Here is a 21,251-nt window from a genome sequence, read left to right as displayed (position 1 = left end):
GGAGGATGCAGTAGGCGGCGATTACTTTTGGGGCAAACGTCGGGCGGACCTCCAGCACCCTGAAGAAGATGGAACGCCACCGTGTCTTCAGACCACCAAAGGCACGCTCAATGATGTTAATCAGCCTTGGCGTGGTGTCTGTTGTAGCGTGCCTCCACTTGACCTGTACCAAATATAAAATTAACTTGTAATTTAGGTAATATGCTGATCTGTCTTAATCTTCTATCCAATTAATATAATCTATGTATCAGTTGTGTGTCATTGTTGGCTCTATTTAAGGACAAGAAGGTAAGAGATCTTAGTTAGATTTAGATTTAGATTTTAGTGTTGTAGACAGCTGCAGCTGATCCAGAACGCTGCTGCCCGCGTCCTCACTAAGACTAAGAAAGTAGAGAACATCACCCCAGTTCTAAAGTCCTTACACTGGCTCCCTGTATCTCAGAGAATAGACTTTAAAATACTTCTGTTAGTCTATAAATCCTTAAATGGCTTAGCACCTAAATACATCCCAGACTTGTTATCAGTGTATCAACCCTCCAGACCACTCAGGTCTTCTGGCTCCAGTCTACTCCACATACCTAGAACCAGAACCAAACACGGAGAAGCAGCATTTAGTTCCTATGCTCCATTTATCTGGAACAAACTTCCAGAAAACTGTAAAAGTGCGGAAAGCCTGAGTTCCTTTAAATCAAGATTAAAAACACATCTGTTTAAAATTGCCTTTAACTTTTCTAGTTAAACTGTTTTACTGTTTTTAATGTTCTTTTTTGTTACTACATTCTATCCCTACTTGCTTTTATTCTATTTTCTATCTACATTTTATTATTTTGGTATATCTTAATCATGTAAAGCACTTTGTATTGTCTTGTACTGAATTGTGCTATATAAATAAATTTGCCTTGCCTTGCCTTGCCTTACTGGCAAGCTGTTTCCCTATAGGATGCACCACAGGCCAGCCAGCAGAGGGTCAGCAGCACCTCTATCTCCTGTGGCCATCCATGGACCTTCTGGATGGGCAGCAGCTGAAGGAGGAGGACGATGGTGGCCCTGTTTAGCTAGAAGGCTGGTTTCAGTTCCCCTTCATTAAAAAATATTTGGAGGATCGGCACAGAGGTGTTTATCCTCACATATTTTGTTTCTGTTTCTTCATGTAAATAAAAAATGCCAAATGTTACCAGAATTGTTTTTTTTTTACCTTTTCTATGCATAAAACTATACCTGTTTAACATGCAGATTATTATAGTTCTCAAGAAAGAAAAGGTAAAATGTATAGTGTTGTATAGTAAATGTAACAAATGGCTTCCCTTCTCTGGTATTTTTACCATTTCACTGAAAAAATGGGCTGAACTAACTGCACATAATTTATAGATTAATCACTGTAAAGGTGGACAGACATAAAAATGTTTTTTTTTTCCTTTCTTAATGATCAATGCTGTGAAGGTCAGTAGGTGCAATAAAGTAGCTTAACCCTACTGTTATTAATGTTAAAACTGGGTCTTCATTTTTATTAATATAGGAAAAATAGTCACAATTTCAACCTGATCACGTTTTTAATATCATCATCAATGGGTTTTTTTTAAAGATAAAAGTAGGAAATAGGCTGTCAACCTTAAAATGCCTACCAGTTGGCAATAGATGGGCGAGCAAAGCCTGCCTTCTGAGCCTCTGCTGCATCAATCTTCTCCTTGCTCGGAAACACTGTAGTGGCAAGCGTTTTATTGACAGTGAGCTGACAGGAAGAGGGGGGGAAGACAGGCGGCAAAGCGCCGCGGGTCGGAGTCGATCCCGGGCTGACCGCGTTGAGGACTAATAGGCCTCCCAATATGGTTAGCGCTAACCGCTCTGGGGCGCGTCCGCGTACGCGCCCCGGAAAACAAAACTTGCCAAATCCGGTCGGGAGAAGGGCGAAAACATGGTTTCCACCAACAAAAGCCTTCAGAGGCGTTCTCTGATGTTCTTTTAATGAAACAATATCAGATAGATTGGACAATACGGAAGAAATAGCAGCATCAATGCTAACGCTTGCTTTCTCGATGCGAGCCGCCATTGTTGTTGGAATCTCACGGTCACTTCTCCACTACGTCACATCCATTCAACACCCGCCCTGCGTCCTGATTGGCCAGACCAAAAATTTGGTTGGGGAAATCACTTTCAATGAGCCGTGTCCCAGATGTATGTGAGTGGAGCTCCAGCTCCAGGCTGCTGCTCTGTCTCCCTCTTCTGGTTTTCTTCTTCCACGTTGTTTTTATTTGCTATTTTAAAAAGTTCTCCAAGAACAAACTCCACCCTGAGTGCTGAGCTCTGCAGCAGACCAGCAGAGTCAGATTCCAACCAGCAGCTAGAGGCTCATGGCGATGCTGGAGAAGATCAGCCAGAGAGCGGTGAGTCTGAAAATGATCTACAGCACAGATTAATCACAGCTCATCTCTTCCTGTTAGTTAGGCTCAGGTTTTCACCGTTACTCTTTGCTCTCCTGCAGTTTCTCCATGTTGCTGCAGACAGATGCTGCAGCAATCTCCCAGACTCCAAGATAAGTGTCTGCTAACACCTCCTAGATCACATGTGTCTAAAAAAAAAGGCATGTCATAAAGTAGAGCCTTATATCCTTTTAAATTGTATAAAGTGGCTGAAACTGTGCCTCCTGTAGGAAATTATTTTTTTAACTGTGTAGTAACAGCAACCTACCACTAGATGTCAGTTTTTCCACAACACATTAAAAATAACAGAAATGTCCAAAAAGAGGAAAAAGTGATGCAGAGTGATGAGTTTCAAATTTAACTCACCTCAATATTAACTTTTTTTGCAGATAAACTTTTAAAATAGGCCTAAGGGGCTAATCTTATGTCACGTGAATTTTTTTCACGTTTTTATGTGAACTGGAATAAAATGATGAAATCAAAAGTGTCATCTATGCAGGTGAAACCGGCCCTTTTAATAGCTTTGTGATGCCGAAGTGGCCCAATATAGAAATGAGTTTGACACCCCTGTCCTAGATCTTCCACCAAGGAGAAAACGGCTGTAGATTTTAGTGCAGATATTGGAACTGAGGAGAAACACAGGACGCCTTCTTGCAGTTCTTTAAAAACTGCAGCTCCTCTTTTTGTTGGGCTCAGCCTGTTTAGTCATTTAAATGTTATTTTTTCACATTAACCTCACTATGAAAACTGATCCAGAATCATGTTTCTCTTCAGGTCTTCCATTTAACGTTTGAGTCTGTTATTTAAAAACGGGTCAGTTTTTGAAACCATCCGTATAAAGGTCCTGAATAATTACAGAAACACGTCTGTGGATCAAACGTTGGTCTGAATGCAGGAAAGCGTTTAAATTCCTACTTGTAGATTGCATCATAGGTGTGTATTAGATGTATTTTATTATTTTCTTAATAAAAGTCATTACTTTGCCAGTAAGAGACAAAGCTGAGGGGAAGTACAGCAGAAACAAAGTTACCCTGTTTAAAATAATCTCAACTCTGTGCCAGTTTTTAAACCTGAAGATATTTTGCTGTTTAAACCCTTAAATTGCTTTAAAAAGCACCACAATGATGTCAAGTATTTAAACAGAAGCAGTTAAACCAACAGTGAAGGACTAGAAAAGGAGGGGGAGTCAAATTCCTGCTGAGTTATTGCAGTTGTTGGGTTTGCTGGCTGGGTGGCGGAGGGGGTGGGGGGGGGGTACATAATTTGTCATGATTCCGGACAGCAGCAGCTGATGCCTGCTTTAAACTTTAATATGATCATGCTGAGGTGTTCATGTGTCAAGGGGAAAATCTTTCAACAAAACTTTATATTTTGTTGTTAAACATTTTTGGTGTATGTGTTTGATGCAGAAAGAAAAAAAAGCATGGGCTCAATCCAAATACACTTATAGCCCAAAAACGCATGGGGAAGTTGTGAGGAAAACTGCAGTACCACTCCGGTCCAGTGGGTGACAGCTAGAAGACAAGGGCTCCATCCGAATAAGTCTTTTGGGTAAGGACTCTTTATCCAAAGCGGAAGTGCGTCAGCGGTCGCCATGATAAGTGCTGTCCTAATAGTGCAGTCAGTGAGGACGGAGGTAGGAGAAGGAGCCTGTATGCTTCCTTTCACCTCTAGTATAGACTAGGAACCCCCCAACGTCCCTTACTGGCACTAAGAACCCTTAGCGCTGTATGATACATCTATTCTTTGTATTTTGATTATTTATTGATTGTAATTAGTGTCTGTTTTATGTGCTGGTTGACGCCAAAGGCAAATGTCCACTGTGTTTTAAATTGGACAATAAAGTCTTCTTATCTTTAGGTATCCCACAGTTCTTTGCATGGCATGACGTATAACAGCCCCTCTCACAGAAATCAACAAAAATGTCTGGAGAGAAGTGAGCGAGCACGTAGTAGCTCATTTCCAGAAGGCTGTAATCCCGGATCTGACTCATCCATGTGTGTTTCTGTTATTTAATGACAGAGTTAAAGGCTGTCTGAATTCACAACAGTCCAAAGCTCCTTTCCTCCCCATGATAGAGTTCTTACTGTTGACCCAGTGAAAGGTCTAGGAGCAGGATCTAGGAGCAGGAGCTAGAAGCTATTATTAAGGGTATTCAGACTGAGCCCTGATCTCTGAGCAAACCCTTTGTTCTTGTTTTAAATGGAGGAACTCCTCCCACTCAGACTTGTTATCACTTCTCACCAGATGATAAATCAACTGACTGTTGGGGAACACGCCCAGTTACACCCTGGTGCTTATGGTCTACACATTTTTCAGGTTCATATTGAACTCCTGGCTTTGACTTTGTTGGTTTCTAAGAATGTTTAAGCTTGAAAAAATGGCACTACAGAAGTATTTTCGTTCTGAAACAAACTCTGAAAAAAATCATTCATTTCATTCTTTTCATTATACTTGTTATAGTTTTTAACCCAACTGAATGTTTTCTGTTAAGAAATTGATAAATAAAAGGTCATGGTGTAATAATGTGTTTCACTTTCATCTGATAGATCAGCTTTCAGCAACACTTTGTGAAAATCTGAATGAATGAAGTCCGTATCAGTAAAGCCGCTCACATCTCTAAAATTTGTCTCTCTTCCTTTTCGATCTTCTTAAAAAGATTGTGTTGGTAATGTGCTGGCTCCGGTTGGAGAATAACGTAAAGAACGCAAGATACGCAAGATATGCTGCAGCATTACGATCCCTGATTACTTCTGCAAACAATGAGCATGCTCGCTACGTATGACGTCATCGCGTCCTCAACTGCGCATGCGGGACGCTTAGTTGTATGAATGCACTTCACACATGAGATCACATACAAGTCGCATATATTTGAAAATGTGAACGGACACGCAAAAAAATCTGATTTCACAAAAAAATCGAAATTGAGCATCAAGGCCTGCAGTGTGAACGTAGCCTGAGATTGCTGGTCAGTTAATGTTCAAAGATAGCAGTGGTAAATGTTTGAGATTGAATTGATGTTATAATAGGATATCAAAATGTTGTGCCTACTTCATGTTTAGGCTTGAAGTTTGAAATCAAGTTTGAAAGCTGTTGATTCAAGCTCGTCATGTTAAAACGTAAGTTAGCTTTAGAATGAAGCTGTAACTCTATTTCTAGTTTATTATTAAAGTATCGGTATTAAAGGAAATAGGGCGCCTCACATCCACAGCTTTTGTACACGGTCGATGATTAAAACACTCCTGTTCCACGCGTAAACCTTTCTTTTACACCCGTTATTATGACAGCCTCTAACTGTATAAACGACCCCGGTCTTCCTCAAAGTCATAATGACGAGTAATTTGGTACAAAGTGGCTGCATGAATCGCTTTTCAGCTAGCTAAACAGTGACAGGAAGACGGCACAAAAACACGTCAACTCGCTGAGATCTTGATCATTCAGGTTCCTATCTGCGGAAGGAAATAACAGAAATGTTTAACTAAGCGAGGAGGTGTAGTTGATCCCTTTGCTAGGGGTGACACTATCTTTTAAGAGCTTCTTTTAAAGGAGAGAAATGAACCAATTAGATTGGATTAAGATGAAAATTAGCTAAATTAATTGATTGTCACACAACATCCCAATGTTTCAACACACCTTATTCACATCCTCATCATTGTTTTGATTTGCTTATTGTTATGTTTACTCGCCAGTCATTTTACAACCTCATCTATTAGATATCAAAACGGGCTCAGTATTTTACTGGGATTGCCTGCTTGTATAAAGCGTCTGGAATTGGCAAAATGACCAACATAAAAAATGAAGGAAATGAAGATAGAAAAACAACAAACTGCAACGCCTCTGTCCACTCAGCTTAGGGAGGAGAATAGAGGAGTGTTGAAATGTAAATTGGTCCCCTGATCCCGGTGCGAATGCACGGACGTTGAAGCATGCTGCCTCAGATCAATGCATCTTTTCCTCTGGGTTTCTTGATGCTTTGTGCACCAGCCTGGAAAGTGAGAGTGCCATGACATCTCCCAGTGAACCATTTAGGCTACTAACCCTAACCCTCCCTTATCTCATCATGCAATACAGAGAATACATTATCACATCATCTATATATATTTTTTTGTAAATTTCTGATTAACTTATCCAATAATTTACCTATGATTTATTTATATTCAATAAAATTACATTAGGTAGAGACAACCTTTAACTAATTAATTTCCCTCAATGGGGGTGATAAAGTTTATCTTATCTACATATTAATAATTGTATTATTGTTATAAAAGTGTATGTAGGTGGTGGATTAGGTGGTGGCCAATCAGCTCTCTCTGTTTAAACCATCTTCCTGCTTCATATACTCTAAAAGTCCTCACTACTCCTAACATTTTGTCATTTTAGGAGCTCTCTGAAGACTGAAGATGCTTTGTGAAAAACGTTTATTCTAGGAAAATTAGGTGCCCGTATTCAGAGATTCCTCCCCTTAATATGGTGCAGTCGTCCTGTCCCCTTTGCAGAAAAGCATCTTCTTGTGCAATCAAGACTCAGGAAACATCTGATTGGGTTGTAAACAAAGGAATTTCACACTGCTGCACCAAGAACTGCCCCCCTCAGCAGGGTGCCCTGCCATGAAGCCATGAATCTCACTCTTCTTCCTTCTTGCCTGTGGACTCTCAAGGAGAGGGTCCATGCTGGGGAGACCAGCAACCCACACGGGCCGCATGGGCCTCAAAGACTCACAAGCATCTGCTAGCTAGATCTAAGCTAAGTCTGCGGTCTGACTTCTGCGTAACCAGACACTGAAGTAAAAGAATGCCGAAACAGCTTTTTTTCTCAGTTGTTGTAGGAAAGTTGACTCGAGACGCTGCGGAGCGGTCTCCTTTCCTCACCAGACAAGCTGAGACGAGGGGCTGATCTGGAGTCACCTGCTGCAGGGCTGAGTTTCGCATGCCGGGGACCGCAATCTTGAGCTATCTGCTCCGACCGCAGAAATAACCGTTTCCTTGAACTGCTTCCAACTGGATGCCTTAAGTGGATTGAACCCACACCGAGGCAACTACAGGTTTGGCAGAGAAATAACGAAGGAAAGATAAATGGTTTATTTAGAAGGTTTACATAATGCGTTCTCACTGTGTTTTTAAACACATGGAGCTAACCGACGTAGCTCCCGTTAGCATTCTTCGAACCATGCCATTGCCAATGTAATTTGAGTGTTTTTTTCACGGTTATAACAAATGTTATCTCAACAAGGGTTTTATAGATTGATGGGATATTGATGTTTGTTTTATCCCGTCCGCACATTATGACTAAAGTAAAGCTGAAGATTTTTAGATTTAGCACTGAATGTCTGCTAGCCTAATGCTATTAGCTTCTGGCATTCACCCTTCTTGGATATGCAACTACGGCTCTTTTCAAACACAGTGTTTGTTTCGTTTTGCCCCACCGTCGTTCCATAGTGCTATGAGCGTTATTACCGCATTAATATTGAATATTAATTTTGATTTAATGGTGTTTTTGTATAACTTTAGAAGCAACCGAGTTTAGCGACCGATCACTACAGCGACCCATTACCTTTCCGGAGGTATAATCGCATAAATAAAATTAAGCGTTCTGGAAATTTACTGATATTTCACTGTGCAAATCATTCTTAAAATGTTATTTTATCCAATAACGTTTTGTTTAATTCAGGATTTGCATTCTGAATGGGTTGAAACATACCAAATGTTGCTCTGAATTAGTTGAGCTAATTTAACTATTCAACATTCTTTAAGATGAACTTTGGTTCTTTAACTTAGATCTGCAGGGAACCAGGATTCACTGAATTATCCTGATGATCACTTTATTGTGTCTTTTGGTTCTTTTGTGTGTACTTAGTTCCTTAGATTCTTTTTATTTTCATTTTGCTTACTAGTTTCACTATCCTAGTAGAGAGGATTTGTTGATTGAAATATAGGGTTAATTCAGATAAACACCATTATATAATGATGTTCTCTGGATATTATTTTTTTTTTCTGTTAATAAATTCTTAAACTTGAAGAGAAGTTGTCACTCCTTATTCTATATGTGTGCAGAGTTTGCTGTTAAAATAATGTCAGCGCTCAAATTCATCAGAAATGAGAAAAAAACATGACTTTACAACAAGACGCCAACTGAGACAGGATTTGCCAGGGACCGTAGCAAACTGGTCTGGTTTGACCAGAAAAAACAATCAAAGAAAAAGAAACATGAAAGTGGCATACAAAGTTAGATCAAGTTAGAGAAAGAGGATAATATGAAATAGTGCAATGGAAATAGTTCTGGTTTGTGTTTTATATCATATGTTTTAACAAATGAAAGTGGCTTAGATCAGTTTTCTTTTATTTTTGATTTTTGGATATGGTTTTAGGTGGAGAATAGTCTTTCTTGGAGCTATTGATGTATACAGTTGCCTTGTGGTCTTCCTTCATGCTTCAAACAACAACCGCAGCAGTAACGTATCACATTTCATCAGTCCTGAGGGTATGTTGTACCCTCCAGAGTCAGGACAGACAGAGGAGCTGAGAGCAATGCTGTCTGCCTGATAATTAACGTTTTCAGGGGCTTTCATCGTGGCAGCGCCCTGAGAGGAAGCAGCAACCACAACCAAAATATTGAGAGACTCTGGAGTGATCTGTGGTTTGGAATGACTAATGTCTACTATGACATATTTTCCCGCCTTGAGGACGAAAGTATCATAGACAATGAAATGCACCTCTGGGCTTGACATTATATCCACCTCCCTGGGATCAACAGAGATTTGAGAGAGAAATTATGGAGCAATGGAACAACTACGGCTTACGGACAGAAAGACACTTGAGCTCTCTGCAGGTGTTTGAACAAAGCCCCATAAAACAAGGGAGACACTCAACAGCTTTGCAGGATCTCTTCGGTGTTGGACATGCCTCTGCTGGTTCTACCACGGTTGGTGGTAAAGCAGTCATGGGTGAGTCAGTTCTTGCGGGTAAAATGAGAGCAGGTGAAGAGTCAGATGTTAATTTTTGTGGCGTGGCATTTCCTCTTGAAAGAGCTGTGATGGAACAAGCTGTGGCACTCTTTGTGGCTCCAGGGTGTGTCACGGTATTGAACAGATATAAGGCCCAATACAGTTTCTGTTCTGGACTCCGCTATCATTGAGTAGGAATACATTTAGTCATTTAGGCTCCTTTTCAGTTTTTCGTACACGTTGAGCAGAATTAGGAAGAAGGTTGAGTTGCAAGCAGAAGCGGAAACCTTTGGAAGGGAGCCATCATCCTCACCCACACAAGGACACTACCGCATGTGCTACATCTGTAGACTTCATAATCACAAGGTCATCTTGTGATTCAATGAAATGTTATTTTTAGTTATTATTGTTTTTCTGTTACATATGCCTTATTGAGTGTGAGCAGACAAAAAAAAAAAAACAATACGTGGTTACTCATATTTGCTTTGTATCACATTGGTTGTTGATTTTGTCAACAAGAACTTTATGTAATGATTACTGCTGGTGAACCCGATAGTCAGCCGGACACAGAGCTGCATTTAAAGGTTTATTGTGAGCATGAATAATGGCAGGTGAGGCAGACAAACAGAACCAGACTTGGTAGATGAATCTTGGTTGAAGAAGCAGGCAGGCAGGAATGAGCAGGAAACCAGAGCAGGCGGTGTAGTCCAGGGAACCACCAGAAACGGCAGAGCAAACGGCAGGGACTCACGGAGAGGACAGCAGAACTGCAGCGCGCAGACATAGGCAACTTAGCTGAAGAGTCATCTTACAGTACATCAAACAGGGCGATCCGTCATGAGAAGCGAAGATAGTTAGTTACATGAGAAGCGAAGATAGTTAGTTAGTTAGCTTCTGTTAGTCTATAAATCCTTAAATGGCTTAGCTCCTAAATACATCACAGACTTGTTATCAGCGTATAAACCATCCAGACCACTCAGGTCTTCTGACTCCAGCCTGCTCTGCATACCTAGAACCAGAACCAAACATGGAGAAGCAGCATTTAGTTCCTATGCTCCAATTATCTGGAACAAACTTCCTGAAAACTGTAAAAGTGCAGAAAGCCTGAGTTCTTTTAAATCAAGATTAAAAACACATTTGTTTAAAATTGCCTTCAACTGTCCTAGTTAACTGAATCACCACTTTTTTGTTCTATTTTCTATCTATATTTTATTCCTACTTGCTTTTATTCTGTTTTATTTTGCTATATTTTAATCATGTAAAGCACTTTGCATTGTCTTTGTACTGAATTGCGCTATATAAATAAATTGCCTAGACATTCTGGCAGGGATGAGTTGGCTGAGGCGGCTATATGTAGGCTGGTGAACAGGTGACAAGGGTCTGATTACTGGCATTAGGTGGAGTTTATGTGGGCTAATTGACCGTGGCAGAGCTGACAGGACAGTGGCTGGTGGTTGAGAGGTGAACGGCTGAAGAAAAGTCCAAAGGCAAAACAAACAAAAACCCAAATCATGACACTTTAATGAGTAAGGAGAGATAAAGCCGGTAGCAGTTCTCACTGCAAGTTTTCTGACAGTTTGATGAGGTTGACAGTAATCTTTATTACGAATCTGTTTCTTTAAAAACCCTGGTCACTGGTTACTTTGTAAGTAATTATAACGAGTCTGCTGGTCGTTAAAGATCCACGCTTGCTGTTGTTGTTGTGTTTTCATCACATCCGTAGAGCTGTCAAGTCTCACGCATTTAGCGTGAGACACACGCAGTTTCCTGACTTCACACGCATTCACGGCACACATGAAATACGTCTGGCAGAAAAACCCATAAGGGCTGCGAGGGATCCAGTAACTGCACTGTCCATTCAGAATACAGTCTGATCCCCGCCTCCCTGGAGCTGCTTCAGCTGCCTTTCCCAGCTCCTGTTGCCAACACAGCGCACCAAAAACACTAATTATGTTATTACATTGTCTGTATTTCCATCCTGTTCTATCTTTCCCCAGCCATCCAAGGCAAGTTTATTTGCATAGCACATTTTAATAACAATTCAAAGTGCAGTCGCTGCTGTTCTGCTGCAGGGTTATATGTCCTGTGACAAAGGAGTTCATGTTTTCCTTTTTCACTGTCGCCTGTGTGCTTGCTCAATGTCTTTCCCTGATAAATTTACTAATGGGCATGTTATAATGTATCAGAATATTTGAGTACAGTATTTATATGTATAAATGCGTGGAACTGATATTTTAATCTAACCTAGTTACTATACATTTTGTTAATATTACCAATGAAACACTATGAAATCTAGCTTGGTATCTTCAGTCACATCCATCCATCAATTGGTGGAAACCTGAAGTCCTCCACAGTGTAGAGAAATGTTCAGTCTCTAGTTCAGAGGAGAGACATTATGAAAATGAAAAAAAAATAAACCAACAAGGACTCACACTAGCAACGTTGTTCAATTGATGCATTTATTGCACTTTATATTTGCAAACAAATTCTTCAATCCCAACATGCTTGTCTAATTTGATCGTGTTATCGATTTACTGGTAGCAGTGTTTGGTGCATTCTGGAAATACATGATTGAATCATAGAAATAAAAGCTAGGATTGGCAAAAACACAAAAAAGTTATTTACCGTAAAGAAGACAATTTTAAAATGCTGGCAGTAAAAGTGATGTTTTTTTTTTTTTCATTTTACTATTTTATCTACTAACCCCGCCTCTTGCCCATTGACAGCTGGAGGTAGGCACCGGTGTAGGCATAGACATTATATAAGAGTAGACGCGTCATTGGGCGGGTTCTGCCTATGCCGCAATGCGTCAGAGCGTCCGCCATCTTAAATGTGGCAAATCTGCAGTTACTCAGTCACTTAAACAGTATCAGAGGGACTTTAATCTCTGAATATACTTTGTATTCGTAGTATTTTTGTTTTGTAATATTACAAATTTATTTTCGTATCCCTTTAGCTTCATTCTCCTGAATTTATTCTCCTAAAGAATAAAATTATTTAAAATACTCTAACCTGGCCCTATTACTCCAGGAGTGAAATAATTCTGCAAACTCTGACTATTCTGGAAATGTTCCCTCTTAATTCTCATAATATGACGTTTTTCTCATAACATTATCACTTTTGTGTTTGTTTGTTTTTTACTTTATTGACCTAGGACTTTTTTTCTCATAATATTAATTTTACCTCTTTAATACTCACCCCAAAAGTCTGTTCCTAAAGGTTCACATGTGACACGGTTTTATGAAATAATGAAGACCACAATGTTTAGGTTTAACAAATTGATCCTTATATTCATAACACATACACACACAAATATATATATATATATATATATATATATATATATATATATATATATATATATATATATATATATATATATATATATATATATATATATGCAGTAATCCAGGTTTAGTTGCAAGGACAGCAACTTTGTACAAAATTACTTAATATATACAGTTTTTATGTGGCTCTTATTTTGAAATTCCACATCAGAATTGGCTGAAACTTGTTGAGCCACATCTGGGGGTGTTCTACTATCCTGCTGAAGTGGAAGCATCGATTGATTATCTATGGTTTTGTTGCTAGAGTGACAGCAACTTTGTTCACAATGAGTTAACATGTAGAGATTTCAAGTTGGTCTTATTTTGAAATTCCACATCACATTTGGATGAGAGTTGTTGAGCGACATTTCTATTGTCATGCTGATGTTATACTATTCGCAGAAAACGTCCATTTCTATAGCAACATTTACAACAACACAGGTCAAATTGAGTCAATGTTGAGATTTTTAAATGCCTTTATTTTTAAATCCCAAATCATGTAGATTGACTTCTGAAGATCATCATCTGTCATCTGTAAGTGAAAGTAGTCACGTGTAAAAAAAAAAAAATTGAGTAGTTTTTAAGGCTAAAGAATGTGACCAAAGTATATATTTCAATTTTCACCAGCAGACCAGAATTATAGAAAAAATTACACATAAAGCATACAAAACTATGTCATATAACTGATGTAAATGTGAAAAAACACTTGGTCGATACACCGCGAAAATGTTGCTTTTATTTTGAAAGGTAGTCTCAGCCGTCACTGCCGTAATCCTTGGTGTTTACGTGACCAACAAAATCAAGTTATAAAAATCAGTTATAAAACGCAGTTATAAAACGTAGTTAATGTGGTTTTCTGGTCAGGCGGAGGCGGAGCCCTGACATTTTTTATTTTTATTTTTATTTATTTTTTTGTAAGGCGTCTTTTTCAGCTGGAACCAGAGGCGTGGTAAGAGGGCTTGTCTGCATATGAATCAAACCCCGCCAGTTACACATAACAAGACAACGTGGCGTTTAGCTTCCAGTCTGTCTGTCTCACAATGAGCTGGGATGTCGATGTATTTACACTGGATTACTGCCTTGTTCTTCTCTCTGTCCTGGACCTTTGTTCAAGGTAAACAGCTGCGGCGCCTCACTCTGACCTCTACTACTTCTAATAATAATAATACTAATAATAACTTATATACTTGCACTATTAAAATAATGATAATACTAATAATAACTTATATACTTGCACTATTACAATTTTCTTACACATAACTTCTATTTACATGTACATATTTTCTGCTGCTACACTACTGATGAATGATATATATTACGGCGTGATGAAAAATAATTCTAACTGAAAGTAAGTTTATTAGTAAACTGCACTAAGTTCACTATGGAGAAGATACAGGCTGAGCGGAAGGAGAAAAATACCTTATATGGTAAGTGAACATCCTTGAATTTAGAGCGGGGAAAGAAAAGAAATTCAGTCACCTGTAAGATTATTTAGAGCCACAAACACGGCGGAGTGGCTTCTGGATAATTTAAACTGTGGCAGCCTGACAAAGTCATTATTTCTGTTACTGAACGCAGCGTCACTAAGGACGGCTGCCGTCCAGCGCCGGCAGCATGGGTGGGCTTTGGGGGGCTGTGCCCACCCGCAGAGCCAGCCGTACCTGCCCTGGACTGGAAGCTGGGTTTTGTTTTTGCTTCAGAGTGACCAACTTTCTATTATTCCTAGCTTTGATCTATCAATCATACAGTTCAACAAATAAAATCAACAATTTAAGGCGACATGCTAGCCAACACCCTCCCCCCCCCTCGCCGCTGCCCGAAGATTCACATGTCACACTACCAGGTCACTCCTGTACAGTAGATGGCGCTATATAGAAAAAAAGCTTATCGATAAAAAAAAATGCATATTGATCGATATCGATAATTATTGAAAATATTTAAAACCATATTTTATGTGCAGCTCTGCCTGGACATTTTATGATATTGCTAAATGATTTAATTTTAATAAAGAACACAAACACAGAATTTCAATTAAATCTTTATTTAACCAACTTCTTTAACCATAACAGAATTTCTTTTAAGAAAAATAACTTAAGAGACCTGAGTTATGTTATTAAATAAAGACTTTATTGTTAAATAAAGACCAAAATAAATATACCAAATAAATAAATAAATAAAATAGCCTATTTAGGTGGGAATAGTACACTAGTTACTCCTCAGGTTTCATAATTGAGATGCTGACGCAGGGCTGAGGTCTGAGGTTGTGGCGTGTAAGGACACAGACTGCAGCTCATTTTGCACTGATTCCACAGACTTTGGTTTTACCGGTTCCTTGCAAATTTTACAAATCACTGGTTTATTTCTGTCAGGCTGGCGAACTAGTAAAATCCCGTTTTGGGACCGTTTCCTCCACCGCTACTTGCTGCGACATATTCACGTGCTCTGTGTTGTGGTTTGAGAGGGGCGGAGCTTTGTGACGGCGTGCCTGGGTCCGCGATTACGATTGGTCGAGAGGAAGTAGTGACTGTAGCATCAACTAATATGATAGGCTGAAAGGAAGGAAGGAAAACTGTTTCTATCGAACTTTTATTGACCCGTTTTTTTCCTATCGCGCCACACGTCTATCGATCGATATATATTGTTGTTGAATTATCGTCCAGCCCTACTATGTATCACAAATGGTTGCAATCAACCAACTAGAGGAAGAACTTTATAGTACATAAAAGTAAATTAGAGAATAAAGAAAGCATCAATCGAAAACTGAGAATTACCAAATTAGTGAGATGTGGAAAAACAGGAAGATGGTTTTATTGGATTAAAAAGGCAGGAAACAGAGGAAAGATTTGAGCGTACTGGACCTGATTATAGCTGTACTTCATTATACTTTTTAAAACACAGAAGTATAAAACAAGGAGTTGTGACCACTGAGAGGAGGATGAACCAGTAGAACTAGTTATATTGGTATGTCTGAAATATAAGCATGAATATATAGCCTTCTTAATTAAACACAATATTACAGTAAACAGTTAAAAAGGGGTAAATACGCGCGGCACTTATAGCATGCAGAGGTTGTTACACTGCGTCTTTACGCACGATCCAGCTGCTGAGTTTTCCTCTGATCTGCTGCTCCCGTAGACTGTTATATTTTAGAACCTTTGTCGTCGCTTTCGCAGCCAAAGGTTTGTCATCTCAGTCTCCACCCTGACCAGAAATTATCTGCCCTGTAATTTCTCAGAGCGACTCTAAGTGTGTAATTACGCTGAAGGCTGAGTTTGAAGCTGTACTCGGAGCAGATGTTTCATGTTTGTGCTCCAGTAAGGCATGGACTCCTGCTTTGCCTTAAACCTACAGGAAATAACAATATAGGAAATAACATGCATGAAGCTGCAGTTTTCAGGTTGGGACAAGCATAAATTCAATTTCATACGGCTTCATTTTATTTTATGATGTTTTTAATGAAGACTTTAAGTGACGCCCTAAATTACACCCCAAAATTATATATCCATCCATCCATTGTCTTCCGCTTATCCGGGGTCGGGTCGCGGGGAAAGCAGCTTTAGTTCTCACATTGTTATGATAATCAAAGTGGGAAACATCTGGTGGAAGTTATCATGTTGGTATTATTGTTTTATTTTTTCACCTGAACTCATCCTGATCTGTTGTCACACAGCAAAAATATTCCCACAGGAAACATGTGCTTCACATCTGCTTGGGGTTCTGTGTGTGTGACTGTCAGATGACCGGAGAGTTCAGCAACCTAGCATACGGTCAGATGACTGGGATTATTGTGGAACGAGAAATTTAAAATAAACTGCAGTCATATTCAGTAGTTAAATAAGTGAAACCATTTTTATGGATTAATTACACACAGACAGATGCTTTTAATCCTTTATTTCTGCTAATTATGACGAGGTTCTGCTCATGTTAAAATGTGACATCACCTGGAGAAAAGCAGCCCTTGAAGGTGAAAGATCAAATCTAAAGTGTTTGTTTGCACTAATCTTTGATAAACTGTCCAGCTGCTATAGTTTGATTCTGTAATATTGTTTCATTTCTGCATAAATTAATGAATCAGGAAGGAGTTGTTGGTTTCTGCTCCAGATTCCTGATCCCATCTTTGTTTCCAGGTAACCTTCAGCTGATTGGTTCGTCTCAGCCAATCACAGCCGCTCCTGGAGATGACGTCCTCCTCCCATGTCGGGTGGATCCTGAGTGGGACGCCGTGGGGAGGACGGTGGAGTGGTCCAGACCGGACCTGCGGGTCCCGGGCAGACAGAGGCGTGTGGAGTACGTGTACGTGTACCGCTTCCAGAAGACGGAGCGAGACATGATGATGGAGACGTACGTCCAGAGGACGTCTCTGTCAGAGGCAGGACTCAAACGTGGAGACGTGTCTCTGACCATCAGGAACGTGAGCTTGGAGGACGGCGGCAGGTTCAGATGTTTCATCCCAAGCCTGAGGAGAGATGCAGAAGTTCTGCTGGTTGTCGGTGAGTAAACGGCTCCAAACTGCAGGTTCTGGTCCTGATTAATGAGAGTTTCTCTGTAGAGTCTCATGAATCCTGCTACTGTTGCTGTTTCAGACCCAAACTTTGTTAAAATGACGACAACGGAACCGGTTCCTGATAGAAACCCCACCACTCCAGCCCCACAGGAGGAGACCATCAGTACCGGTGAGTCCACGGGTCCAAACAGAAACATTTCAGCCACGTTTGTTCCTCTGAATGTTCAGTTATTTACTTTGTTCTTATTCCAGGTGGACGAGTCAGGCTCCATATTTGTTTCTCTGTTTTTGCCTTCTTCATTTGCCTGAGTGCGGTGTTGGCCTCCATCGTTGGAAAAAGGCGAAAAATTCAGGAAGTAAGTCAGATTTACTTTAAGAATTGGCTTTCTTCCCGTCAAAATTTTAAATCCATCCCTCCTTCATGATCTATTCGGTTCAACCGGTATATCGGCCGGCCGATATTCGCCTTTTTGTCCATGAGCTTCAAGAATCGGCCCTAAAAAATTGGCCCAATTGTCGGTCCAGAGTATCTGTGGACCTCTAGACTGCACAGGGTTTTTTTTTTTTTTTTTTGGATGAGGTGACAGGGGACCATTGTCGGCAGTAATTCCTCTATTTAACATTGATTTTACAGCCATTATTCTGTCATGTTTTGCATTTTAATGCCCCAAACACCAGCTTAGGATCCTGCTAAAAGATAAATATTTAGAAGAACATTGGAAGAAATTTGTCTTTGGTCAATTATGCACAATTTATCTTGCCAATAAAAGTTTCTACAGAATAATACCCAACTTAAGCACTTCCTCCTCCTGTTGGTCAGCAGGCTAGACGCACACAGCTGCAGACTTCCCATGATTCAACATGACTCAACATGTCTTTGTGCATTGTGTCATTGTGTCATTTAGAGTAACCCTTCTTTATCCCACGAGTGTCACAAAGAGTGAATGTCAGGAATGCAGACAGCGCCTTTCCTTCCTGTCTGCTTCCTTTGGTGGAGAATCTGAGCGTAATATCTGTATATGGCGTTCAGAGTCGTTTCCTGTAGCAGATTTAGATGTAATCCATCTTCCTGGGGTGTGTAGCCGTGAGACTTGAAGTTGAATGGAGACTGCAGTCAGTCTCTGTTTGTTAGCAAATGTTTCAGCAACGTAACTCTAAATAAACGCATTGTCCTCAGATTAACACGTTGGGTGGCCTTTAAACTCTTTAAACCTCTGGTTTTTACTCGTATTCTTTGTTCTCTTAAAGGTTCTTCATCTGGCAGCTCCCAGACTCAGCAGGAAGAGCCCAGACCTGCAGATCAACACATGACAACGTGTTCTGGACTCATCCTGCAGGATCATGCAGATTTATCAGCTGGAGGATGATGAGGATGAAAAGCTTCAGTTATTTTTTTTCTTTCTCTCCTCCTGAAGTTGAGCAGGACTGAACTTTTAGAAAGTCTTCTCTTGTTCCGTTCTGGACTGAACTGGTCTCACTAGGCCACACTGAGCATGCTCAGTACACCTTCAAAGTTGTTGCAGCATCCTCTGACGTCGCGGATTCAGGGAAACCAGCGTGACGTTTTGCTGTTGGTTGCATTTCATTCTTAATATCAGTAGCTTTTAGAGATATTTGCCAAGTTGATCAAAAAAGACAGTTGAGCAGGTCCTCTGGACGAGTTCTTCTTTGTTGAAACATTTCGCCTCTTCTCCTTTAGAGACCTCTTCAGTCTGGTGAACTCAGTATTATAAGCCGTACCTTCGCATAGTGGATCAACAAGTTTAACAGTAACAATTAAAACTGGTTAGTCTCATGTAAAAGAGGACCATCAGCCTACCAACCAATCGTTACTGCAAAGAAGAACCTGTCCAGAGGACATACTCATGTGTTTTTTCTACCTGGGTTACTGAGAGCAGGTGCAGTTTCACCAGGAGCCAGATGTTCATCAGCCATGCGAGTCAAATGTTTACAGAAACAGATCGGTAGACCACTGTAATCGGTTTGAAATTATTCACGCTGAAATGTTTGCACTTTTTATATGTTTCTGGTAAATAAAAGACAGATGAATTTGTAGACTTTCTAAATGTCGAATGGGAGGCAGATGTTTTAGTTAGTCAGGCTCCTCTCATGTTGAACCAACTCTCAGTCTTAGTCTGGCAGCAACCTCATGCTACAGATGATCCAGGTGGTCCTGTCTCTCAGAGTCAAACACTTGCCTGTTTTAGTCATAGCTATTGGCTGAACTTTTACTGTGACTAACTGTCCTCTCCCTCTGCTCCTCTTTACCAGAAAACTGACTCAGAGCTTTTCTGCTTGGCCGATTCTTGCTAAAGGAGCTACTGCTACTGTTAACCTTTTACTTTCTGTCATATAGAAAGGATTCCTGGATCAGTGCTTCTTTCTGTGTCTCTGCTCTGTCTTCTCTAAGCCCCAGTGGGTCGAGGCAGATGAGCGTTCACACTGAGCCTGGTTCTGGTTCTGTTGGAGGTTCTCCTCCCTGTTAAAGGGGAGTTTTCCTCTCCACTGTCGCTTTATGCATGCTCAGTATAAGGGATTGCTGCATCCCTCATACTGATTGCGGCGTTCCTGTGTTGAGGATCAGTGGAGCAGGTGGTCCCTATCTTCACCACCTGGGTATCCAACAGTGTTGTAGTACTCGAGTCCGAGACTCGAACTCGAGTTCGAGTCATTAGCTAAATTTAGAGACTCGTGACTTGACTTGGACTTGAGCACTGATGACTCGAACTTGGACTCGGACTCCTACATTCAGATCATTCTGACTCGGAAATTGAGAAAAAGACTCGACTTTTTTTATATCATTAGGCTATAATTTTAATATGTCATTAGAATATTATTTGGTGTATGATTTTAATATCTAAATGTCGTACCGCGCACGTGACGTCACCATCTCATGAGCAACGCCCCTTGCCGCTAATGTAGGGCAAACAGTGTGAGAGCGCACGTAGCAACCAGCCATTACACATGCAACAGATACAAGGATATGACCGACTTTACAGCTGTTAAACTTTCACAAGAGGATGTCCAGGCGCCCCTTTTACTGATAGAACTGTGGAACAACATACCAACGTTCAGCTCAAACGATGGATTGAGTGTCGAGGGCTCGGAAAGACGGGCCGAGTTGATAGGAAGGTAAGTCGTTGTTTTTCTCCTGCTCGGCATTCATGCCGTCCTCGGCCGTTTTTTTTCTGTTTGTAGTCACCGTCCAGGAATCGGTATAAATTTTCCGACCCGCCGAACAATTTAGTCCGGCCCGGTGGCCAAATGCATTATCATTATCCAACGGCTATATCTCCTCACTGCATCGACCGATCTGCACCAGATTTGTTGCGAGTAATGGGGGAACGCTGCCGAACGCGTTTGTGGGAATCGCCCGGTGGACGGGCGAGGAAAATGCGTAACAGCATCTGCGGTGGCGGGCGGCCGGCGGTGCGCGAACCCCGCCCGCCGGCCGGCACCGCGGCGGTGCGCGAACCCCGCCCGCCGGCCGGCACCGCGGCGGTGCGCGAACACCGCCCGCCGGCCGGCACCGCGTCGGTGCGCGAACACCGCGGCTCCGGCCGGCCGGCCGGCCGGCACCGCGGCGGTGGCCAATAGGCCGGAGCGCGCTTGGCTGCGAGGGCCGATCGACGCCGCTTGCGGCTTTAACATCCTTCATATGCGGCCTATCAGCGTACCTGGAGTCGCTGTTGCGCGTTCCATAACAACAATGTTTAAAAACCATGGTTAGGAGACGTCTTAGACTTGGAAAAAGCAGTCGTTTTACCGAGTAAAACAAAGGGTAACTACAGCGAAAGAGTTATTAGTGCAATGGAATGTTACTGCTTCATGTCATACATCACACTCAATAGTGACTCGACTCGGACTTGACTCGGATGAGTAGTGGACTCGACTCGGACTCGACTCGGATTTTTTTTTTAATGACTTGGACTTGACTCGGACTTGAACACTGGTGACTCGAACCTGGACTCGGACTCGAGGCATAGTGACTTGACTACAACACTGGTATCCAAAGAGCAGCAAGAAAAAGATACAAACTGATCTAGAAGGTTATGGCAGGTATG

At 41.0% G+C, this 21,251-nt stretch overlaps 1 protein-coding gene across 2 annotated transcripts in view; it reads left to right on the top strand.

Moving 5' to 3' along the window:
• LOC118565795 (myelin-oligodendrocyte glycoprotein-like) overlaps positions 1-19,242 on the top strand; it is a 35,450-nt gene extending 16,208 nt beyond the window's left edge. Inside the window, exons 1-5 of one of the 2 annotated variants that reach the window (XM_036146806.1) lie at positions 13,645-13,797; positions 16,811-17,173; positions 17,267-17,356; positions 17,440-17,543; positions 18,436-19,242. In XM_036146806.1, the coding sequence (XP_036002699.1) occupies positions 13,734-13,797; positions 16,811-17,173; positions 17,267-17,356; positions 17,440-17,543; positions 18,436-18,498 (684 nt within the window). In that variant the 5' untranslated portion in view covers positions 13,645-13,733 and the 3' untranslated portion in view covers positions 18,499-19,242. Of the gene's footprint in view, positions 1-13,644; positions 13,798-16,810; positions 17,174-17,266; positions 17,357-17,439; positions 17,544-18,435 lie in introns of those variants that run through there. The other variant, XM_036146805.1, reaches the window with a different exon arrangement.
• Positions 19,243-21,251: the final 2,009 nt, after the last annotated feature.

The sequence above is a fragment of the Fundulus heteroclitus genome, chromosome 14, assembly GCF_011125445.2.
Source record: "Fundulus heteroclitus isolate FHET01 chromosome 14, MU-UCD_Fhet_4.1, whole genome shotgun sequence".
Classification (NCBI taxonomy): Eukaryota; Metazoa; Chordata; class Actinopteri; order Cyprinodontiformes; family Fundulidae; genus Fundulus; species Fundulus heteroclitus.
The sequence above is the reverse complement of the archived record's forward strand: the minus strand, read 5'-3'. Positions and strand labels throughout refer to the sequence as shown.